Raw genomic sequence first — 24,863 nt, 5'->3', positions numbered from 1 at the left:
CCGGATAGAAGTGCTATAAATACGTATGCAAGCAAGCTGTCTAGTAAGTACCATAAGCTACATCTATTCATAGCCATTTGCTTTCCTCCACATTTCTGTAATTTACACCAGAGCAATTCTATTAACTTGGAAAGGATTAGTGTGGAGTTAAAGATTTGAAAATTAGAACTTTTGCAAGAGCTCTGCTACCTTGATGGCTGTGGATATTAAACTGCCTCATAAAAACAGACGGATGTGTGTCTTGTCAGGAAAAGCACCTCATTTCTGACTGCACTAATTTAAAAAAATCTAAAATCTGGTGCATGGATAGGGAATCTGTGGCCCTCCAGATGTTGTGGGACTACAACTCCTATTATCTCTGATCATTGGCCATGCTGGTTTGGGCTGAAGAAAATTTGGACATCTGGAGGGCTGCATGTTCCCCAATGCTCTCTAGTGACTGGTGCTGACCTTGCCTCATGGAAATCTGGGTTCCAACCTCAGCTCATTCATGAACTCAACAGGGTTTTGTCACTATAAGTTGCCCAATTGTCAGATGAAAATAGCAGCAACCTTGGTTTTGACTTGGTAGTGAAAATGAGTGACACAACAAATACAAGTGAAAAAACGAAAGCCAGGCATTTGGAAGGAATGCACACACACAAAAACAAGTAAATGCAACTCTTTATGAAAGGAAACAAATCACGCTTTAGCTGCCTTCAAATCATTAGTGTAAATGATTAGCAGACCCATGCAAAACTTCTGATTGTTCTTACAGTACTCATCATATAATAATGAATGACATTTTTAACAGTAGGGACAGGTGACTATTATCAGTGACTTTAGTCAGATGATCGGCCTATTGATGGATCAATATTAAGAAACTCCTTAATTTTGTCATATAGGACCAACACCAAGGCACCGCCTGTCCCACGAAGTACATTTGAAAAGGCACCCCGAAAAAAGGCATTTAATCCTTCCTGGTTGTATATCTTGAAAAAGCAGTCAATGGTTCCTTTGTACTGACGTTCAGCCTCTCCACTCTATGTTAAAATAATTTTAAACAAAGTCAGATGATTGGAAAATGTACATGCTTACTATATGGCAAGGGCCTAATCTGGCATTTGGTATTTTTATAATTTTCAGTCTAGGGTCTGATATATAGTATTAGGCATTTTTGTAATTATAAGTCTAGAAACACCTCTCACTAATTTTATCTCTGTTTCAATATAAGAACCTTAATGAGTAAATGCTTCCCTGATGTAGTTCTCTGCAGCTAAATTTAGCAAGTCTGTGATCTTCTTGTGATGTTTCTTTTAAGCTTCAGAGTTAAACAAGGTCATGTCATTCCTCAGGGTGTTTTGAAGCATGCTGATTCTTGGATAATGTCTGAAGCATATTTTTGGAACATTGTTCTTCACTGCCTTTTCGCTGAACTTCACATGGTTCCCCACCCCCATCACCAACATCGACAAGTACCAATCTAGAAGTGTTTAGATTACCCCAAAGTTGGTAGTATGGTTTTTTTGATAGATATTTTAAAAATGTGTTTGCATCAAAATGTTTACACTGGAGAATTTAATTTTCTTAATCTATTTTTTAAGATAGGTATTTATATTGAGACAGTCAAATAGTATTCCATATAAATCTGTAAGTTATAAAAAATTAATTTCTCTTGCTTCCAAATTGGCATACTTCCTTTTCAAAAGTCTCTAATGTTGAAAAATAAATAAATCCAGAAGGAAGATTACATAAAATTACATAAGTTGTTTTTCTTTTTGCAAATAAAACAGCTGTCAGGCAGACCCACATTGCTGAAATACACAGACCTTCAAGAAAGCACACAGCAGAGCTTGCATTCTTTGCACCACAGGGTGACAACAGGATGGTTACTGCCCCCTTACCAGCAACAGGAGAAGAATAAAAATAAATGTATTTCTCTTAACACAGAGACACACACTGCTGCTTCGAAATTAAACCATGAAAAAGCATAATCACCTGGTTTGCTCAGCACATCAACAGCCAAATACGTGTTTCTGACTAGCCAGCTGGGCAACCACACAAATCTGTGGTCAAAATGTAGGGTCCAAATGTAGGGTGCACATACCCAGGGAAATGCTCCCCCCCACCTGAGAGGGACCTGGTGATAGCACTTGTTATATGTGATATGCTATGCTGTGCAATTAGCTGATTGATAAAAATGGCTGCAGGAGCCTCTGTAAATGCAAATTGAAGGATGTCAGTGGGGGACAGGAGAAGAGTGTAGCTTTGAAATTTTTAATACAGTATTTTCCCTCCTAGAATTCCCCCCAGCACTCTACCCCTTCTAGATAGGCCCCCCATGCTTAGACACTAGCAAGTATATGTCGTTTACCTGCATCATCATGCGTCTTCTGACAGTGTCAAAGGGGTATGACAGTATGCCAGAAAATACAGTCACAGCTTGAGCTATTGCAAAAGATACGACAAATGGTGTTTCTTTTGGATTTGGCAACATTCCCTAAGAAGAGAAAAGAGAAATAAGAATTCACTGGGGTATCTTGAGAATCTAAATGGAAAAACAGATGCTGTCAAATCATTATATTGCTTCAGAATTTCCTAAGTGCATTGTATTTTGAATGGATTATTTTACATGGTCAGTGTAGTTGGAAACATATTATTTTCTCCTTTTGTTTTACACTTTACACATGGCAAACAAGCCAAATGATTTTTTTGGGGGGGGAGGGGGCAAATAACATATATTAAGATTGCAACTTAAGCACATTTAACTTGTGCGATTGCAGCTTTACACGCTTCGCAGCTGGCCAGCTGATATCACACAAATTAAAAGTTAAAGTAAGCTCTCACGCTTGCTTACTGGGCTTTGGGAAAGTCTCAAGTGGGCTCTGGGAGGCTCCTGCAAGATCTCTCGCAGTCCGAACGAGACTGTCCAGGAGCCTGGTTAGCATCCCTTAGAGCTTAAAAGCCGTTTCTGTAGCAGGAAATCACAAGAGATTTACTTCTAAATAAAAATGCACAGGATTCATCTGTGAGGCACATTAATTAACTAAATAGTATAAATGTTTTATCTATACATATGAGCATCCCCATGTCCAATGAATACACTGAGATCTTAATTGTAAGGGCTGCCCAATTTAACAGTCAACTTGCTTTCTCATTTTAAATCAACAGGGCAGCCATTGTGAGCAAAGGAGCATCATACTGCATCAGACCTTTGGGCTTCAGGAACCAATTAGTAAATTGGGACGAATAAATGTGTAGAAATAATTACCTTTAAAACAAGTGTTATCATCAACCATTAGGTAACCACAGAGCTCCTCCGGATCATGTAGTAGATTTATTAAATTTATAAAATAATAACAAACTAAAGGAATACAAACCAAAATGGGCATGTCTTTTTATTTTTAAGTCTTAGCTCTCTGTTTCTGCAATAGGATTAATAATATCTTAGCTGATAGGATAAGTACTGTAAAATCCCATTTTTTTTTTAATGGGAAAGGGTGAGTTTGATCAGAAAACTTACTTTTATGGTGTCATAACATCCAAAATAGGATGCCCGATATACAATGATCCCCTGTACTGAAACACCAAATCCTTGATATAGGCCAGTAATGCCATCTTTTTTTGCAATTTTACCAATACAGTCAGCAAGGCCTTTGAACTGTCGCTCTTCCATACCTAAAATGAAAGAAGAAATAACAAAACTAGGGGAGCACTTTAGCTCTAAGCATTCCCCACAATGAACAGGGGAACTATTACTATTAATTCATTTTTTAATCCTGTCCTTCCCAAAGGAGCCTAGGGAGCCATATAAGGAGCCATACAACAGGTAAAACATCATGGAAAACATTTTTCAAAATAAATACAACAATTTTCAGCTGCTGAAAACCTACTACCCATCACATACTAAACAGTTGGGTTGAAATCCGCCCCCCCCCCCCCCCCGGTTACATCAAAATGATGGTAATGGAGGGAACAAATGCATATTTCTAGGAAGGGAGCTCCATAAACTGGGGCACCACCACAAAGAAGGCAGAAACACAAACTGCCAGTCTCAGCACACAACCCTTAAAATATGAAGATGAAGCTCTTACCTTTTCCAATGTCAGCACCTAACCGGGTCCGTGCAAAGTCTAATGGATATACCACACACAATGAAGTTGCTCCAGCTGCTCCACCAGAAGCCAGATTTGAAACAAACCACCTCCCGAACTGAAAAGGAAAAACTGCTGAGTTCAAAAACAGGGCTTGTAATAATCCTCCATTTTATTTTATTTTATTACAAATACCTGAAGCAATGGTGCGATGACACAAGCCTGAAATAACTGGGTTTTTTGCATTCCCAATGGCGACGCTTGAATAAATCAACAGTGTTCTACGGAACTTAGATTTGACGGCAACATTTTAGTTAAGGGAATTCAAGATGGAGTTTCCTCTTGCAAATTCCCATGAGAAAAATCCACAACTTGCGTTGCAAAGGGCGCACCAAACTCAAGACTTGGTGGCGAAGCTTGGCTTGTGTGTAAAACAAATTTTAGACAACCTGAGGCTCTTTCCCAAAATCCATCCCAACACAAATTGTGCCATGAAAATTGAGTAACAAAGGAACTTCAAAGGGAGGCAGAAAGATGAAACCAGTGAATTATAATTCATCAAGAGGTTCAGTGTAGTCTCAAACCTGTAGTTTGAAGCAGGACAAAGTTGTTGTTTTTTTAATTATTACACTCATGATAATTGGTTTACCAACGCCAGGATGTCTGTGTTCCCCTCAACTGTTGTATGAATGACCAGATTAAATTATGCAATTATCACTGTCACTGTACTTACTGCATTTCATTTACCTGTGACCACATTGTTTACCTTCGCCCCTTCCCCATGTGTGTGTGTGTATATCTATTTATACACACATACGTAACTCAGGATAACACTTCATTCATCTGATGAAGTAGATTGTGGTCCATAAAGGCTTCTGCCATAATACTGTAGAATATTTAGTATTTATGGTGCACAAGTTATTTTGAAGAACTAGGTTAAGGCTGTGTTTTGAAGTAGAAGTTTTTTTTGTTTCTTTACATTTTGGGGGAAGGTTGAGTGGTAGTCAACTGAGTTTTATCAGAGTAGACCTATTAAAATTAATGGGCCTAATTTAAACAGGTCTACCCTTAACTTAGTTAAATATGACCCAGAATCTTTTGGTACTGGCATTTACAACTTTACAGTTTCAATAGGAGTTATTACACAACTAACTTAAGCTAGATGGGAACTTCAATATTCAAGACACACATTGTTGAAACTATTTATTTGAAAATATCAGTATGATAATATAAAAAATCAAGAAGACTTTTACTCTTTGGAGCATTTATATCACAAAGTATGTCAAGATGTATTTCATGTTCTTTCAGAGTAAGAGCTTTAAAACTGAAATGGCTTACATATGAATACTGACAGAAAATGAGTATGCAATGCAAGGTATTAAATCCAAATGCAGAGTATTTGTAAATGGTCATTAAGCATGAAATAGTACCAGGTGCTTTAGACAGTAAGCTTCTGGCAATTCAGAAGGCACTGGGAGGTAAGAAAATGAACCAGCTTGTTAGAAAAAAATCTCTTTAAAAATCCCATGACAGTAACAAACAAAGATTACATAGCAATAAAAGATGTCCCCAAAATACATATATAGTATATTATATGGCATATAACAGCATTTTTGTGTTGCTGGGGTGATTGTATGTTGCTCGATCCCCCTTCTCAAACTGTGGAACATTAGGGCTGATTCACAATGACCGTTCTCCACATTAAATGGAGGGTGCCCTTAGCATGAACCCCCCTCGATCCTATGTGACTCCTGGCAGAGCACTCCTGGACCGCCTTTCCAAGTCGCAAACCTGGAGGTTCCTACCAAACCTCAGTTTAAAGTATCAATCGCGACTGGGGAGGCGTAGCCAGGGAAGCGGATCAAGTAGGGTTGGGTCCCCTCTTTAAGCTGATTCACAAAATCCCCGTCACTTGGGATCTATTCACACATTTATTTTGCTCCATAAGAAATACTCCCATGCACATGAGAATGATATAAATCAGAAACAGACAGCGGTAATTTCCACAGCTGCAACAGTGCCTAAAAATTCTGTGTAAAGTACAATGTCACCTCACACTTTACTTTGAAGTTGAAATCACGGCCTCACACATTACTGTGCATGACTGGGGTTTTTTGGGGGGCGGGGACAGCAGCCCAAACTAATATCTGAACTAGTCCTGTTGCTGAATGTGTGAACTATCTCCACTGATATTTTTTTTTTAATATACTTATAGAGCTTGATTTGCGATGGCACTTTCACATGCACAAATTTTCATGTTGTGCTGCAGTCACAGAGTGATGAACAACAGTGATGTGTAAACCTGCCCTTAAAGACTGCCTTTTCAGTATTCCTTTCGAAGGAAGCAGCTCTGCACTCTGATGGTGTCCTTTGAAAATACATGCATCTACCTTTACAGATCAAAAAAGCATAGCTGGGGAACAGTCAGTACCATCAGTGCTATTAACAGAAAACCATTTCCAAACTGCTGATTTACGCCTCTGCATACCATGCGACTGGTCAAGTCAAACAGGTTTGGAGAGCTCCAGGAAGAAGTGAGAGGATTGCTTGCTCCACTTACTAAGAGCAATTGCTTTTTTCATTTTGGCTTAAAGTACCAGCTGGACTTTTTTTTTTTTTTAAGGCCTAATTCAGATAAAGAATGCCTTTGTAAATAGCATGATACTGAGCTTCAAGTAGGAACATCCTACCCCAATAAGCTCATTCTTCAGAGTACAGACTTGCATTGCTCAAACAGCACCATTCACAAACAAGAGGAGGTATCAGCAGGCTTCAGTGAACTCCAAGGTTTGCAGAAGTACAACAGCAAAAATCACAGTAAAAACTCTAAGATGTAGCCCCAAAATATCCCAGTGAGGACTGAGCATGCACAGTAACTTTGGGGCACTGGCCTACTTGTAGGGAGGAGAGCAGGAATAAAGTATCCTGGAAAAGAGTTGGCAGTAACCCTGAACATTTTATTACAAGTCCCACTTGTCACATATGGTGGGCATTAATATTGTTCACGCAATTACTCATATTCGTTAGCTTTTTTCTTAAATGCAAATCCCAATGCCTCTTTTATACACCACCTATTGAAATGTACTGTATACTATTAATAATTCAAAAGGATATCCCAATTTCTTCATGTTTGGACCAAGCAAAATGGTTTTGGACACATCAGCAATAAACAAAATGTTAGACCACATTTACCTGTTTATCTTTATCCACTCCAGCCATGAAAATCTGCTTGTATTTGTCCTTAAAAGCAAAGTTTAGGGCTTGAGTTGGGAAGTACCGGATAACATTGGCAAGATTGCCACGCCAGAAGCTGGCAAATCCTACAGACAGAAGATTAAAAAATGTACAGTTGACACGATCTTAAATTGTTTCTGTTGTATAACTACATATTTATGTGTACTGAACTTGGACCTATTAATATGTTTGAAATGGTACTTGTGGAATAAGTGAATATAAGTGAATCCATAAAGAGTTCAATGTGCAGTGGTCATCCAATTCTTTCACCTCAAATCTAGCTCCCCTATAATTGTGTACAACTGTCTCAGTACTGATTTTTTAAAAAGCAGAGAGAGATGCAAACCCTGGAAAAAACGGAAGCTCAGATCATCGATAGCAGTAAGCTGGATGCTATTAATCCTTTAAAGAGCCAGAGTTAGCAAATAAACAGCAGGAAATAGAAAGCACACTGTGATGGTAAGGTAAAGGTAAAGGGACCCCTGACCATTAGGTCCAATCATGGCCGACTCTGGGGTTGCGGTGCTCATCTTGCTTTATTGGCCAAGGGAGCCGGCGTAGAGCTTCTGGGTCATGCGGCCAGCATGACTAAGCTCCTTCTGCTGAGCCAGAGCAGCGCACGGAAATGCCGTTTACCTTCCCGCCGGAGCGGTACCTATTTATCTACTTGCACTTTGACATGCTTTCGAACTGCTAGGTTGGCAGGAGCTGGGACCGAGCAACAGGAGCTCACCCCGTTGCAGGGATTCGAACCGCCGACCTTCTGATCGGCAAGTCCTAGGCTCTGTGGTTTAACCCACAGGGTCACCCATGTGATGGTAAAGCATGCTAAATTTGTATGTTTGATCGCCATCAAATATACAACCTAGTCTTAGTAAAATAGTACTGTACTGTACAGATGTTTTTTAGGTTATGTTTTCACCACCAGAGGGGGTGCTAAACCCATTTTAATAAGGAGTGGTGGACTTGGTTTTGCAGTACATTGGAGGCATACATGCATAAATTTTAAATAACCAGAATTAGCCAAACAAAAATTATTTTAGACATTCTGACCACTGTGCTCTTCAGGCTCAGGTGATCTTGCTAAGACTCAGGTGATGCAGTGTATTAGTGCCTTACTAAGTGAAAACTAGATCAACAAAAGGAATTATTTTGGAGGAAGAGTTTTGCTGAGAGCTGGGGAAAGTGAAGGCAAAACTAGGCTTTGAGGAAGATCTGAAGAGGCAAAAGAAAGGGAGATAGGCAGACTTGAATTAAACTACATATGTATTTCAAGAGGAAATACCACATAAAAAGAGCAGCATTTGAGAAAAGGATAAGTCGAACAAAGGGACAAATGGAAATGTTGAGGACCCCAGAAGCCAAGGTCTCACTGCAGGAATGTAAAGAGAGCTGAAAAGGAGCATGAAGCCAAACAATACGAAAGCTTGTGGGCACCAGTTAACTGGATGGGGGAGGAGGGAGGAGGAAGAATTAGTGGAAAGATCTGAGAATCTTGGTTAGGTCAAAGAGGGCAATTTTAAAGGATGAGTTTAGATCAGTGGAAAATGAGTTTAACATGCAAGTAAGTTCAAGACAAAAAGTAATCAAAGGATGGAAAAGGGTTGCATCTGCAGGCACCAAGGTAAATAACGGCAATCAGTAACGGGCACTCTATATATTCTGATGGAAAACAAGGCTTCTGCAAACATTCAGTACGATGAAAGATCTTTACTGTTGTGACCACTGCAGTTGAGTACAAGTTGTAAGGAGAGGGCTTATACTGCAGGACCAAATATTTAAATTTAAAGTGATAAGGAAAGTATTGCTTCCAAGACCAGTGGCTGTCAAGACAGGAGTGCAAAAGATAGTTATGAAAAAAGTTAAAACTAATGTTTTTGCTAATAAGAGCAAGCAGAGCATGTTTCCTGTTTTATTCAGTAGCTTGGCAGACCATAAATGAAGGGCATACTTTCAACATTTGATGAAGAATAGTAGATAATTATGTTCATTTTTGTGTTCATATTTTATTAAAGTTATGTAACTGAATGACATGGAAAATAAAAGTCTGAGTAGTTGGTAATCCATATTTCATTCAACTTATAGAACAAATTTTAGCTTGCGCCCAACATTTAATATGACAACCTTCAATCTGTAGTGTTTAAACGAAGACAACGAAGGCATTCATTCTCAGAAGAACATCTTCTATCATGTAAAATAACTCTAAAACGGGAACCAAATGTTTCAAGTTAAATGCACAAAGGTATCACAGTTTGAGAGTCATCAAGCCATGGTAAGAACTGCCAATTGTTTTGAAATATCTTCAAGATACCGGTACATATTCCTTTACTAGGTCCAAAAGCTCACTTCACATTTAGGGATAACACGTTTGTATTGTCCTATTTCACCTTACTACCCAAACACTAGCAGTCTAGTTCTACACAGATTGGTCTGGTATGTCCTGCGGAGTTCAGTAAAACATTTCTTAATAAAAGTGGTTTAGAACTGCAGCTAAAATGCTCAGAATCTTTGTTTCATGATGTGGGCTCCAAATAAGCCAGGCTAAATATTTTGCTGGTAAAACAGACACTGAAGACACGCTAAACTACAGATTTAGTGCACATTAACACTATATACACATAGCAAGGAAACAGATCCCATGCCTATTGAATTAAAGGTATATGGAGGTACTTGGAACTAGTTGTTTAGTGGACTTGTAGTTTTAGATTTGCTACTTTCCTAATCAAATCAGCACTGTAGTGGAATCCATAAACACAAAGAACTGCTTACACTGACAATTATAATTTTAAAATATGAACATTTGTACAAATCACTCTTAGAATTCACCATAAATAGAGTAGCTGCACAAAAATACATGGCACAGGTCAGTGTACAATGTTATAATAATTATTTGGAGAAAGATAACCACCTATGAGATCTTCAGCTATTATTCCAGGAAGTCAAATTAAGTTTCTATCCTACGCAATGGCCTGGGAGTAAGTCCCACTGAACTCAGTGGGGCTTAGCTCCAAGCAGACGTATCTAGGATCAGGCTGCACGTGTGGTGCAGTGGGAGTCTTGTATTTCTGTTGGTTAGAGAAGTAGGAGTATATATTACAGAAGAAATCCTTGCTTGCTGGGTGAATATATTCCCTGTTAGCTGAAATGTGAGCATGTTGTATTAATTTTGCATGTGTAGATAGGTCAGTATGAATTAGGGAAACCTGGCGCGGTGGAAGCAGCCAGGAAGGTGATGGGAGTTGTACAATAGGGGGGAAAGGACGTTAAAAGGATATTATGCGCTATGTACTCTGGAGTGTGCAACTGTTTGGTCAGAATGAAAACAATATAGGAATATGGAAGTGAGGCCTCATTGGAAGCACACAGCCCTTAAGGAAAGATTGGAAAAATGTAAAAGCTGCAATATTGCCTTGGAGAAACACACACACACACACACACACACACACACACACACACACACACACAAATTCAGAGTATTAGTAATAAGTATTTGTTTTGTGCTAGGTATTCAGAGAACTTAATAGCACATTTCCCCACAATCTTTACAACCACCTCAAAAGGTAGGCCAGAATTATTAGCCTCTTATTGCAGCTGGTGAGGCGGGTTGGCACAACAGAATTGCCACTTATTTTGTTCACAGTTGAGGCACGATTTAAACAAGGGGCAAACGTTTGTGGCTCTCACACCCCACCAACCCTTCGAGGAGGGCCTATTCGTTGGGGAAGACGTACCTTGCTCCCGAGGGATGCGCACAAAACAGTCTACCATGCCTTTGTACTGCTGGTCAGCCCGGATCTGCTTGGAGGAGGCCTGGACCTGCAGCAGCAGTTTCACGCGCTCAATGGGCGCTACTGCCGTCTTGGAAACAGCTGCCGCCACCCCGCCTATCATGAGGTCTTTCCCGAAAGAGACAGGGTCGAAAAACTGCTGCCCCTCTGCGGCCAGCATGTTGTCGACTGGGTGGGCACAGGGGTTTGGGTGGAAATGGAAGCCCCAAGTGGCATCCCCCAGCACCAGGCAACACTTCTAACTGCCACTGCTCAGGAAGAGCCAATGGAGTCCCCCTCCCCCAACCGGATCAGAAGCATGCATTCTCAAGCCACATGACCCGGCAGCGCCCAATCACAAGAGCCTCTCTTCCTGGGCATCCCTTCTCCAAGAAGATTCTGGGCCTCCTGGAGATGGAGGTTAGCAAGGGCCTAGCATTATGAGCAAGGAATAGGAACCTCTGCTAGCAAAGGCCTAGAAACCAGCAAAGCAAGCACCGGGAGAGGGACATTGCCTGAATCACAAAGATGGGCTCCTCCAAACGCAGTTTCTCCAACCAAAGGTTAACAGGTGTTCAAGCTTTCTCTGCCGAGCAAAAAAAACAATAGTTTGGCTGGCAAGATATCCCACAAGGCCTCGTGGAATTCATTTTAGGACTAAAATATTTCAGACTGGCTTTTAAAGGCAGCAGCACCGTTACTCTAGGGCCTGACTCAATCAATCCCCACTAATAATAATAATAATAATAATAATAATAATAATAATAATAATAATTCCCCAGCCACTCTGGGCGGCTTCCAAAAAAATATTAAAATACTATAATACTATAATACTATAATACATCAAACATTAAAAGCTTCCCTAAACAGGGCTGCCTTTCTTGTTGCATTTCTTAGAAGAGACATTCAGCAGTGTTGTAGGTTCTGGAGTTATGCAACAACAATTTAGTGTCCAAAATTTAGTGGTAGAAAAGTTAAAAGGCCACAGTGTCCTTATTTTTATTATTTTGGAGAATTATGACTAAGCAAACCCACAAGGCTGTTAAGATTACCTGAGGCAAAGATGGGGGAACCTCAGCCTAGAGTTCCCATCATTCCCAATTGTTGATTATGAGTGGGGCTAATGGGAATGATAATCCAGTATGTTTTAAAAGGACACAGGTTCTCCATCCCTGGCCTAGGAGATATGCAGCAAGAGAAGTGAAGTTTCCAGTGAAGTTATGCAATAATTAGTAAACATTAAGAATGAATGCAGTAACTGGGAATCTTGTGTGAAAGGTGCAAGATTCTTCTGCCAGCCCCATAAGATCAGCCCACAGTTAAGTAGATGCCCTTAACCCTCTGCAGAGGCTTTTGTGCATATAGGGAGCTTATGGGGAAGTGGAAATGCTGGTTGTGTGACCTGCCTGCTGTTTGTGAAATGTTGTATACAGTCCCATGAGAGAATATAAAAATACATGAGACACGTTCTGCAAATATGTCTTTATTGTAAAAAAATAAAATAAAAAAGTTTATACAAAGTTTTTGAAAACAAAATGGATATTTCCTTCTGATGTTTGCCGCAGAGCATCTGCAATAAGGGCAATGTTACTTTATAACAAGTAATGTTTATTCATTCACATAATTATACATAACATCATTTACTGTATAAAATATTATAGCCCTTTAATGTAAGGTAGTCTTTTTCCTCTCAAACCCGCCCCCTGTGTAAGATAAAAATCAGAAAATGTTCAGGGGTTTTTTTCACCCCCACTGATCTTTAATGCATTCCATAGCATGTTTAGAATTCTGTACCCTATGTAATATATTAAACATTACACTCCCTTAGTTGAAGTCCAGAAGTGTGTGTGTGAAACTGAGTTCTTTATGGCTGTTCACATTTGCACAAAGTGCCCCACAGATCGCTGCCCCTGCCCAACTGCATTTTTAACCTGAGGAAAGTGTAACATGTTTTGAGCTTTTAAACCTTGCAAGAAAGAAACTCAGCTCTGAGAATACAGATCTACATATGGTTCACATGTACAGACCCTTCTTGATCACAGTGCTTATGTGCAAAATTTGTTGCAAGGCAGTAAAGAGAAAATCACCACTTGCTTAGTTTTTTTTTAAACAAGTAATTTGAAAAGTCAGTCAACTCAGAATACTGTTGATGAAATCCGTGTATTATTACAAATGTTTGAAAAGTTATTCATCAAGATTATTCTAGAGGAACACTTCAAAGAGCATCCAGGATAAAACCATAATTTAATTCTTATTTGTGTGCCTTAAGTGTGTTGGAAGGTTTATGATGTATAGCTAAACAAATTTACAGAGCTAAGCCAAAAGAGAGCTTAAAAGCCAGTTCAACAGCAACCTCTGTAACTGAGTCATGAAAACAGACATAAAACTCCCGAGGCTTGGGATCTATGAAGAGTCTCCTGTAAAAAAAACAACACAAAAAAAACTTTGTGTCAGAACAAGATCTTTAGGCTATTCTAAAAACAGTCCTTACTTTTTTAAGGGTTTAATAAAGAACTAAAAATGGAATAACTATACAGCAGTACGTGCTGAGCTTTCAAAATGTTCTTTGCTAGGTATATTTATGCACACTGAATTGATCCTCTGCTACGTTTTCATCCTTTGTGGTACAAAGGTTAAAAATAGATAGCTGCATTAGGGAAGTGACTAAGACCACCCATGTAAAAGATGCTGAATTACAAACTTTGGGAAACAGAAGTTTTGAGGATTTGGGCAGTCCATAAAACAGAAAAAAGGGTATTATTGCTCACTCACCCCACAACCCAGTACATTATAGTTGGTGGAGGTTTCTTTTGGTCCGTCCAGTTGTCAGGCGAACATTCAAACAACACCCCATGTTCTTTCACTTGATGTAGGCCAGAATTTGCTTTTTTGCGGTCTGAACTTCTATTACCTCCAGTCTTTTTAGTCTGTAATGAAAAACAAGAAAGTAAATGGGCAATGAAATTTGACTTAGCATTATGAGCAAGGAATAGAAACCTTGCTTTCACTGTCTGTGATAAAACATAGATCAAATATTTTCTGAAATGTTATGACTAAGGACGTTTTTACACCTTTTGATAAATAGCTGTCCACACTGGCTGAAGTCACACATCAAATTGAACCATAGTTTGTTTTTAACTAAGGGTTAATGTGAGTACACACTCCTGAAAAGTGCTGATGTTGCGATGTCAGGAAACAAACCAGAGTCTGGCTTTTTGTGCTGTCTGAACATGGGCTCATTGTTCGTTTCTCTCCAAACAAACTATAAGCAGTAAGACAAGAACAAACCTTGGTTACTGTTCATGGATTGTCTGAAGAGAGCAACCACACTCAGCACTATTTTTCTATAAAAAGAGGTGCCAGAACCCACCATTACCACTTCCCTGTTCTCTTATAATGGCAATGGCACCTACTTGAGAAGTGCCAGAACTGAGTTCTGGCAAGTTCTGGCTGAAAAAAAGCCCGACCATGCTGGATTCAGACATTACAAAAATCCAGATTCTGGCTTGTTTCCTGGCAGTGCAGTACATTTCAGCAGCATGCATCAGCACAATGTGTCTTCACATTAAATCATAATTTGTTTTAAACTATGGTTTAATGTGATGTATGAACCAAGAAATAGCTCTCTACTCAGCTACAGCTAGAACTGAAAAGAAATTTTCAGACTCGGGAGATATAACATTACTCTGATTTCTCTTCGAAGTTGAATGTTTGCTTCCAAAGTGACTTTGCTGCAGACATAAAGAATAAAACTAGGCATGGTGCCACAGCTAAGGAGATATATATACTGAAGAAAATGATCATTAAATATACTTCTCAGCTGGATTTTCTTACTAAAGTTGGTAGTTGAAAGAATTCACTTAAATCACATTTTATCCACTTTGTTCAGCTCTCAGCTTATACCAAAAAAAGGTTTTATCTGTGTTACGTTAAAACATTATGTAAGCACATGTCTATTTTTGACATAATCACATGCATCAAATTTGAGATTAAAAATACATATAGTAAAACAGATTTAATTTTCATACATAGTACTGACCATTGTGCTAAAGCAGTCCTGATTAAAGAAAGTTGACAATGCAGCAGCCTGGTTCAGGTGTAACATCAGACCACAATAACCAAACCCTCTCTTGATTTCATGAATGGTAGAATCAATCTTTCCAGGGAGCTTAAATTCTGTGTCTCAACCTAACACAAATACCATAGTTTTTTGATACAAGGACATGCCATAGCACGCTCCAGACTTAGTGCTCCCCTCTCTTCCTTCCATCCTCTTCTTGTACTTATGAACTGTAGAAAGGTGTGTGTAAGCCCAATACTTGCTACAGCTCATTATTGTAACAAGAAACCATGGTTTGTTGTCATATCTGAATGAGACAGAGTGAATTACTTGGAAGTACAGACTTTATAAACTCCACAAAGTCTGGCTCTACCATTATTTAAATTGAGATCATATTTCATTAATAAACAGTTAATTTTGTCATAGTAATGCAGTTAAGAAGTTAAATTTATTTTAAAAAGTGAATTTATCCCCATTTTAAGAGAAAAGAGTTATGCTGCAATCCTATACTCACTTATCTGGGAGAAAGTCCCATTGAATTCAGTAGGGCTTACTTGTGAGTAGCTAGGTATTCCCTTGTTAGGAACAAAAGAGTTTCCCCATAATTAACGATAATGATGCATACTTCACTTGTCATGGTTTGTTGAAAAATGGAACGGATGGAAAGGCAACAGCGATGGAAATTCTTGATGAGCTGGGGATGGATAGTTCCACTCAGCTGTGCGACTTCAGCATGTGTTGGAGTGATAAAAATTCCATGCATTGTTTCTAGAGAAATATAGTGGAAGAGAGTGTTTCCAGGACCAGATGTCAACCTTCAAAAGCAAAAGAAAATAGTTAATCAACCATCACCTTTTTACAATTAAGAACACAAATCCTACTGTGCAAAGCAAACCCATCAGCTGCAACATAGTAAGAAATTTTCCTAAGGCGTTGCTTGTTTCTATACCAATTAATTGTGAACATAGATAGTGCTTTATTGAAATAGTCATGTATGTTCTGTCTTAAGAAGCTGGTGACTTCTCTTAAGATTCCAAGCTATTCTGTTTAGCTGAAATTAAGGTAATTAATTTTGTTTTGTAGGATTTGGCATTTGAACCAACTTGTAGCAGGGTCACAATTTTATTCCTTACAGTTTCAAGGAATTTGGTCAAATTAAGCAGGGAAACTCCAATTTTGCTGATAGTCTACCTGCTGACAGTAGAAACAACCAGTTTTTTGGTTGGATTGTCCATGGAGGAAAAGTGGCTTAAGACAGCAGATGAAATCAGCTGTTTATTCTACCTGTCATTATTAATGTTGGACTGACCTTTGTATCCTGACCCTCAAATTCCACCTTACTTCTCAGCAAGGCCACTCCTAAGTATAATCCATTATGGCCCATGCCGAAGCACGAGATGACAGCAAGATCCACTCTTCACAATCTCCCACACCAAGCATAAAAAGTTGCCCCAACAAAAGTACAGGGAACTGGGCCTAGCTCAAAAGGATTAGTCAAACAGTTAAGTTATTTAAAGCAAGAGTTTATAAGAAATGTGCAACAACAGCAAGAAACCTGTACCAGTAACAATTAACAAAGATTTTGTGTGGTTTTTTGGTTTTTTTTGTCAGATTCAATCCAAACAAATGTAATGAAATACTGCAATGGTTTGCACACAAAAAATATGCACACTAGTGAAAAGCTCGTGTTTTTATACCAGATTCCCAAGGGAAGCCTAGCAAAGAGCTCTTCCTGCTGCCCCACATAGCTTAAGTGGGGAAGGTGAAGAAAGCATGGGGAAGTTTCCTGTGTGGAGGTACATGGTTAGTGGCAATTCATTCTAAGGAAAAGTGTGTACACTCGCATAGCTCACTGGCTATCCAATGGCTGTACACCTTAATGTAGTTATAAAGATAGGCTACCAGCCACACAAGGACATTCACAGCTTCAAAAACTGACCACTTTCCAATAGGCAGTCTAATAACTGGCACACCAGCCTTATTTTTTTATTTGCATACATCCAAAATATTTTATTTGCACACACAAAATATTAATGTAGTCAGAAGCTAAAGAACAAAAGTTAGTAACACCTTACTTCATAACATTATACAGTTCAGCTTCCTTATCTGTAAGGTTCTTTTTGAGGGTTCCTAAATTAAAAGGATTTGGAAGAATATTTTTCTTTTTGGCAATCTGAAAAACAAGCAGAATTAAAAGCTCACAGTAGGTGTGTGATTCAGATTTTAACATACAAGTACCAAGGCTGTTATTAAAAATATTAAGCTAGTTCAGCAATTCACATGCTTTCTGATCCTATGCTGAGCTATTAAGTGACATGCTACATTATTTTTGAAAGATTTACGGTTATTTTCAAAAATGTAATTGTTTTTCAAAACCAACTTGAACAAATCTTCTGTTACAAATTGTTCTGTGCTCTTTATTGGAGAGGTGGAAGGCTGTAGCCAACGAAGTCATACTTTGAGTAAACCCAAAGAAATAATGGACAATACTAATGTGTGTTCACAGATTTCAAAGCGTCTAAGTATAATTTAGTTGCATACAACCCATAGCTTTCAGCACAAATACATATTATGCAGTTTTAATAAATTTTATGGATCAGACTAAACTGATTTGATGCCAATCAGAATTAAAATGTCATGCTTGATTCTTGTTGTTTAGTTTGGAATTTAGAAGTACTGTACTACCAAATGTGTATTATTTTACACATACTTTTGGTTAAGTAGTTTGAAAAAACCTTTGTAGGATAGGTGCTAGGGGGGAAGCCATGTGAAAGAAAAAGGAACTCAGCTGGGTATTTATTGAATACTGGCAAGAGAGAGGAACACTTTAGGAACCTCATCTTGCAATGACGGCATGCAAAGCACCCTTGAAACAGGGTTATACAACTATGACAAAAACCTTCCCATTAGAATATGTGGCACACCCATATACATAACTCATTTTTGGCAACTCTCACTTCTCCAAGCTGTGCTTATGGATGGAAAATGATTTAGGAGTTAACCCAAAGGAAGTAAGACTGAGAAGCTACATCATGGACATGAACCACATCTTCCCCTTACACTCAGGAAGTACTCCTTCAGCTTGCTTTCGCTGTTTGTGCCAACACATTACTATGTGGGAAACATAATTTTAAGAAATTATTTAGGGAAAGAAAGAGCATTACCGTAAACAGACTATTACTTCCATCAAGTCGTCCAGGACCTTTCAGTTGCACAGGATTTGTATTAAGGTTCCCACTTCCTGCTTCAGGGCTGTTGCTATCATTGTCAGGCATCCCACTGTTTCTTAAGGGACTAGGCTTACGTGTCCTTAAGGAAGAATCACTAAATGGCACTTTTTTACTTGCGGGAGTGCCTGCTGTGTACTGCAGTTTGTTGAGAAAAGACAAGCTGGTCAAGCTTTCCAGTTTGTCCCGCGATGCAGGGAGGAACCAATCTACACAGGATAGCAGCGGAGTGGAGGGTGATTCCAAACTCTCATCTATGCTGAGATCTATTCCATCCAACTGAAGGATAGTTGCTTTGACCTGATCCACATATATGCAATCTGGCCGCGGATTTCCAATGGCCTTGGAAGCACAACCTCCTGCTTCCAACAAGACACTCAACATAAAGTGCCTCTGAAAGAAAAAGGGAAGAATATGTTTGTTAGTGGGATGCCATTTTTCAATGTCTCTGGCATTCAAAAGAATACAGAAAAGCCAGAACAAGCAAGAGTCAAAATCTCAGAACTCAAATCAGAGAGCAAAGCAACTATCAGAAATAAAAAAATAACCCGATTTACAATGACAGGGATAGTGGCAACCAAACTTTTCTAGTGGTATAGTACTGCAACTGAGTGGGTATTGTATCATGTCAATACCCCGTTCAGTGGAGTATGTGTGCATGTGCTGTGGGTTACTTGAAGCAGGACCTCCTTTGTTGACCTGACACAAAATATATTTCAAATAACTTGAGCAGAAAGGAAATGTTCATAAATGACATACACGGAACCTTAGCACGTGCTCATTAGAGAATGCATTTTAACAGAAAAACAGCTGCAAATGTACCAACCCCCCCCCCCAACTTACCAGACCAACTATGAGTAAAAAGTATCTTGCTCTGGGTTCTTCATACCCTTCAGAAGATGCTTCACATGCCTGAAGATGATGTTGTGGAAACACTTCTCGCCATATTACCAACTGACCAATGCGCTGTTCTGCTGCCAAGGGCAAGAGGCAATAATGCCTGCTATACAATGCAATATCAATTAAATCCTCCTTTGGCAAGTGATTACTAATTAAATATCCCTGAATTAAAAACAAAGAGACAGCACAGATTCAAGATATCATATATAACCAGTTTCTTTATTCAAAGAGTTTTTTGCCTGCAAGGCTTTGGTTTTATTTGCGAAAGAAATCATAGCAACCAGGGAATGTTGCCACATTGCCTGTAACCAAGCAATGAATCCACTGGATTCCCAAGAAACCCAGCTTTCAATATATTTAAAGACAAAACCTCTAACCCCAAAGGCTGCAAAGGTGAACTTTGAAAAGATGAAGCCATTGATTCATAAAAACTCTGAGACTTGGAGGTCTAGTATAAAGTTTTGCCTTTTCGTACCGAATTATTCCCACTTCCGTGGACTTAGGCTGCATTGCATACTATACATTCAAAGCACATGATTTCCCCCAAAGAATCCCAGGGACTGTATATTGGTAAGGGTTCAATGTCTTACCTTGTAGAAGAGACATGAGCCCAAAATTGTATACTGTCGTCTCATGTCATAGTAATCTTCCGACTGTAAAACAAAACAATTAAGGCACCATTTCAGATTTCAGCTGATCCAAGGTAAGCAATTTGAGCATTATACAACACAGTACTTTAATTCCTCATGATACTTTCTTTAAATGCCCAGCAGATGTCTTCAAGTAGTGATACATAGACACTGAAGAAGTTTGAAACTTCTTTCTAGAAGTTCTAATTTGTCACAAAATTACCAGTTATTTTGTCAAGCTGATTATAACCAATATAATCAATCAATTTAGATTCATTTTCAAAAGCTATCTTTGTCAGAACAGAGTTCTTTTGCTTTCTAATTTGCAGCTCTTGCCACCAGAGGGACTTCTTCCAGCACAAACAGCAAAACAGCATAGCCTTTCATATGTATAGTATTGCTTGAAAACTTGTGAAATCATGTTTAGAATAAAAGCCACAAGGGGAGAAAGTGAGTGAAAGAGCTAGAATAATTGTTTTCTTTATGCCTCAGATGTACATATTTACAGTTTACTAAATCAGAACTGCTTTAATTAAAATGAGTATTAATCGCATATTACATTCACTTCAGAATAACTCGATCACTTTTTGGCACATTCAAGTTCCCTGAAGCAAGTTTTAAAGTTTCCTGGAGAAACTGCAATACTTTATTATTAGACAGAAATAATAAAATATGTCTAGAGCTCAAAAGAACGTATCACAAGGATTACAGCATGTACGCACAGCTTCTGTCAGTATATGTAGCTTTTGCACTGTCCCTCAGACCTTGTGGGGGGGCCGGACTATATTTTGAAGGAAAAAAATTAACGAATCCCTATGCCCCACAAATAATCCAGAGATGCATTTTAAATAAAAGGACACATTCAACTCATGTAAAAACACCCTGATCATCCTGGACCACCCGCAGGCCGGATTTAGAGGGATGGATCCGGCCCCTGGACCTTAGTTTGCCTACCCATGAGCTAGGCCATGGGGCTGCAGATCTCAGGCAGAGTCTTCCTGCTGTGACAGGGGTTTCAGTGGGCTTCCAGCAGTGCCCCTGACTGTGGTTAAAGGGTGTGTAAAAAGAAAAAAAAAAGGTTCCTTACTAGTTCTGCAAAGTCTGCCGCCTCCAACTCACTCAGAGCTGTATCAATTTCTACCTGAAAAACATTAGCAAATGAAAACATTAAAGCATTAAATTTATTCCAAATAATGACGAAGCCTCCTAGGCATCTCTCAGTACTGAGACAATAGTACACAGTACACAGAGTCACCAACAGATGCATATGGCATTTCAGAACCAGAGCAAAATCAGGTTCCAAACTCTTGTAGATTGCTATAATCAGGGTCAAAAGAAAAGCACCCAGTGGTTGCATACTTCCCCCTTCAGAAATGAAAGAAAAATATTCTCTCTCAGTCTCCTAAACCCACTGTTTAATATAATAGACATGCCAATCTCACTATTTTCATGGATTAAAACAAGGCATGAATTTCCCTTGAAATCTGGCAAAGCTTTAGTATCCAGCTGAGTTATTAGAAAAAATGTTTTTCACTCAGGATTTAGTTTTTGTCTCTATGGAAATTTTCCAAAACATTCTCACACATTACCATTGTTTCACCCAAGAAGTGTTAAACTTGCACACTTCAGGATCTAGTGCGTTACAGTAAGTTTCATTAAGAAAACCTTTTATTTATAGATCTTCATAATCATTCCATAAGGTACCAGCCAAAAATATGTTCCACAGTGAAAAGAGCTTAATTTGTAAGAAAGCACTTCCTGCAGAGTATGTGAACAAGATATCTCAGTGAGAAAAATTAGGTTTAAACCAGTGCTGCCAGAATTGCCAGCTACACAGTTGGTGTTCAAATAGTTAGTTTCTCTGTTCTTCCTAATCTCCAACTGAAAACACTTCCTGCCCCATGTAGGCAATCTATTTTTCTCAGTTTGTGGGGGTTTTTTTTGTTTTTTGTTTTGAAACTGCTGCTAGCCTTCCACTTAATAATGGGATAAGTAACTTTTACGGCAAAATTACTCTTTTAACTGAATCTATCAAAAATATAAAACTTCGCACTACAAATGTATCACTCCAAAAACTAGAGAAGGGGTATGCTTTTAACAGACAATATTATGGAACTGAGTTGCGCATAGCGAACTTTTAAATAATTATTAGTGCATTCACTTCACAGGGCTAAGTATTCAGACAGACAAGCCCAAGTATCTTCTGAGCTACACGTTTCTTTAGAGCTGCCCTTTAAACCTTGGATTTACTACTGAAATTCATACATACACTATGCTAGGTTGTGAGAATGAAGTGTGCCTGATCTAAAAGTTTTGCTGTAGTGGGCAAAAGTCTGCCCTGCCACTCCCTCTTATGCAGGTTTGTGTCCCCCTGCTGCCACTGAGAGAAGCAAGGCTTCATGAACTTCCTTCTCTTGGTTGCTGAGGGGGGGGGGGCGCACACCATGAGAGGGACAAAGTATTTCTCCCCTTTGTGTCTTCTGCAGGGTTCCTTCTCTCAGTGACAGCAGCAGGAGCCTTAGTCCCTCCCCTGCTGCTGCAAAAAGGAAGCCTTACGTTCATGTTCCGGCTTCTTACCTTCCTCTTCCTGGGGCGGGTGAGGGGGCAGGCCTTCCTATGGCCACCCACCTCTTCTAATAAGCAAAACTGTCAGGCACACCACATCAGGGCCTGACTTCTCCTTTACGTTCTTGCTGGTCTAGCAGGAATGTAAAAGAGGAGGAGTTAAGCTGATGAGTTGTGCAAGAGAAAGGTGTACATGCTCAGCGAGTGATCCCTTACATTCTGGCTGGCTTGTGCTTATTAGAGAAGGTGGGTGGGCAACCACCCACATCTTATAATAAGCAGAACCTGGCTGGACCATAAGGAATGAATGAGCTTGTGCTTCAGCTGCTGCTCCTCTCTCCTCTTATCTCCCATGCCGTGGGTTTGTCGTGATAAAATGCTGTTTTGCCACTCCCCTGTTGAAGGCATGTGCCCCCTCTTACCCCCCACTCAATTTGAGCCTGAGAGTGAGAACACACCGTTTTAGGCAAGAGTTGTGGCTTATAATATTGTGTAATATATGAAGATTTCTCTATGCACCTTGGGTTCTTCAACCTTGGGTTCTCATCTGGTAATATTTCTCTAAAAAGCTGTGGTCAGGGTTACCTTAATTTCTTGTGGAAGGCACAACCACCGCACTCCTGGAAAGTTGTACAAAAGCAATGCACTGCAGTTATCATAGTGTTGAGAACTAGGACTGGTACATGAGCTGAGTCTGGCAGGGTGAAGGGCTTGCTGGAAGAACAGGTTGAAAAAGTGATCCAACCGAGAAACATTTCCTACGTGACAAAAAGCACTGAACAAACATAAAGCAAAATTTAGAACAACAAGAAATGTCCTTCCATAACCTGTGTGCACAGCAGAAATTGTTTTATGGCAGGATACCACAATTTGACTTAACTTTCTGGAAGGCAGAAGGAAGCAAACCATAATTTCCCCTTTCATGCTATTTGAACTTCAGTAGCGTTGTTTGCATGTCATGATAATTCACAGTTAAAACTCTAACTTAGATATATAATATACAGCAAGGAGAAAAGTGGATGGGATTGGGGCATTCATGGCAAACCATTAACTATGCCATTTAGAGCATGAGATTCAAATGGTATAAAAAGGAAAGGAACTGGAGGAAATGTCAGTTATGCACATTTCAGCATTTCACACACATTATTTTAGCCTTCATGTAAAACACTTAAATTACAACTAAAATTAAATATTTGAAGACAATGATACATAATTTTTAATAGGAAAAAATACCACTTAAGGAAGTTTGACAATTAAGAGGTATATTAATAGTTGAAATATAAGAAGTGAATAAAATGTTTTCTAAAATTTTACTGGGGAACATATTTTACAATGTTTTAGACATTGACTGTGATCCAAAGAACCATACAACAAGTTCTGCGCATCTATGATACCTGACTAGGGTAGGAGGGAGTTAGACTTGGAAGAGCTCCTGGTTGAAAATATAATCCTCAAGCCCAGAAGCAGGTGATTTTTACTAGCCAAAATATGAAAAATGTACACTCCTTTGGCCTCACCCCCTGCAGCAGCTTTTCTATGGTTACAGCATCCAAATGACTTTGGGACTTGTGTTTCTCTAAGAGCATCTCCCTAGGCCACATAGTGAAACATTCAAATGAAGTTTGAGCTATGGAATGGGGACGTACTGTTCAAAGAAAGTACAAACAATGACACAGGGCATATGCAAGAATTTAAACAAGCATGGAATGTCTTTCATTCCAGTTTATGATGATGATTATTATTAAGTGGCATCTGGAAAGTAAAGTGAAATATGAGTAAGTTATGATGCTCAGAACACAAAATTCATTCTGTCACTGAGAAATGAAGTAGGATAACCTTTAGCAAATTATGTCAAAGAAACACATAAATTACACATAGCCTGAAACTGCCCAGCTAGTTCTGTGCACAATAAAGCTTTGAAATTGAGTTTCTCACTATGCTGCTTCAAGGCAAATCATTTTGGAACTGCAAGTTTGCAAATAAAGAGACAGGGATTTGTGATCCAAATGAAAATTTTCCTGAAATCAGGTTTCAAGCAACACAACATCTTATCCAAATCCCAAATTTGCAAAAGGATTAGTAATTACAAAACAGTGTATATTTAGGAGTATTTTACCTGTCCAGAGAGCCATACATAAATTTCAAAGTCCGGACAACATCTGCAATCATGTTCCTTAGCTGAGAGAGAGGGACACTGCAAAACCAAAACAACTCCTCTAAGAATTGTGCTGACATAATACAATGAATACAGATACAGCTGAATGACAAAATGAGCAAAATCCAGGGAAAGTTAATTAGTTGAAACTAAGTGTCACTGAAAGTAATTGAATGCTAGTTCTGAATTTAGGAGTACCAGCTGTTACATAATGTCAGAAACTATCTACATTATCCAGCAACAATATAAGCTT

The 24,863-nt window shown here is 39.0% G+C and overlaps 2 protein-coding genes across 6 annotated transcripts in view; both read right to left on the bottom strand.

Moving 5' to 3' along the window:
* Nucleotides 1-664: 664 nt before the first annotated feature.
* SLC25A31 (solute carrier family 25 member 31) lies at nt 665-11,386 on the bottom strand. Its single transcript, XM_028743820.2, has 6 exons — nt 11,039-11,386; nt 7,266-7,393; nt 4,074-4,191; nt 3,503-3,657; nt 2,354-2,479; nt 665-1,022 (listed from the first exon to the last, which is right to left on the bottom strand). Exons 1-6 carry the CDS (start codon nt 11,253-11,255, stop codon nt 822-824), a joined length of 945 nt encoding a protein of 314 aa, XP_028599653.1. The 5' UTR covers nt 11,256-11,386; the 3' UTR covers nt 665-821.
* Nucleotides 11,387-12,541: 1,155 nt separating this feature from the next.
* Nucleotides 12,542-24,863, bottom strand: part of INTU (inturned planar cell polarity protein) — a 30,871-nt gene continuing 18,549 nt past the window's right edge. For 3 of the 5 annotated variants that reach the window (XM_077934026.1, XM_028743818.2, XM_077934027.1), the window contains 10 exons: nt 24,572-24,649; nt 23,041-23,230; nt 20,978-21,031; nt 19,852-19,914; nt 19,205-19,423; nt 18,299-18,754; nt 17,210-17,307; nt 15,760-15,949; nt 13,847-14,001; nt 12,542-13,491 (listed from right to left, as the gene is read on the bottom strand). In XM_077934026.1, coding sequence (XP_077790152.1) covers nt 13,380-13,491; nt 13,847-14,001; nt 15,760-15,949; nt 17,210-17,307; nt 18,299-18,754; nt 19,205-19,423; nt 19,852-19,914; nt 20,978-21,031; nt 23,041-23,230; nt 24,572-24,649 — 1,615 coding nt within the window. In that variant the 3' untranslated portion in view covers nt 12,542-13,379. Of the gene's footprint in view, nt 13,492-13,846; nt 14,002-15,648; nt 15,950-17,209; nt 17,308-18,298; nt 18,755-19,204; nt 19,424-19,851; nt 19,915-20,977; nt 21,032-23,040; nt 23,231-24,571; nt 24,650-24,863 lie in introns of those variants that run through there. The other 2 variants (XM_077934029.1, XM_077934028.1) reach the window with 2 other exon arrangements.

This window comes from Podarcis muralis, chromosome 9 (assembly GCF_964188315.1).
Source record: "Podarcis muralis chromosome 9, rPodMur119.hap1.1, whole genome shotgun sequence".
Taxonomy (NCBI): domain Eukaryota; kingdom Metazoa; phylum Chordata; class Lepidosauria; order Squamata; family Lacertidae; genus Podarcis; species Podarcis muralis.
Note: the sequence above shows the minus strand (reverse complement) of the source record. Positions and strands in the feature narration are given on the sequence as shown.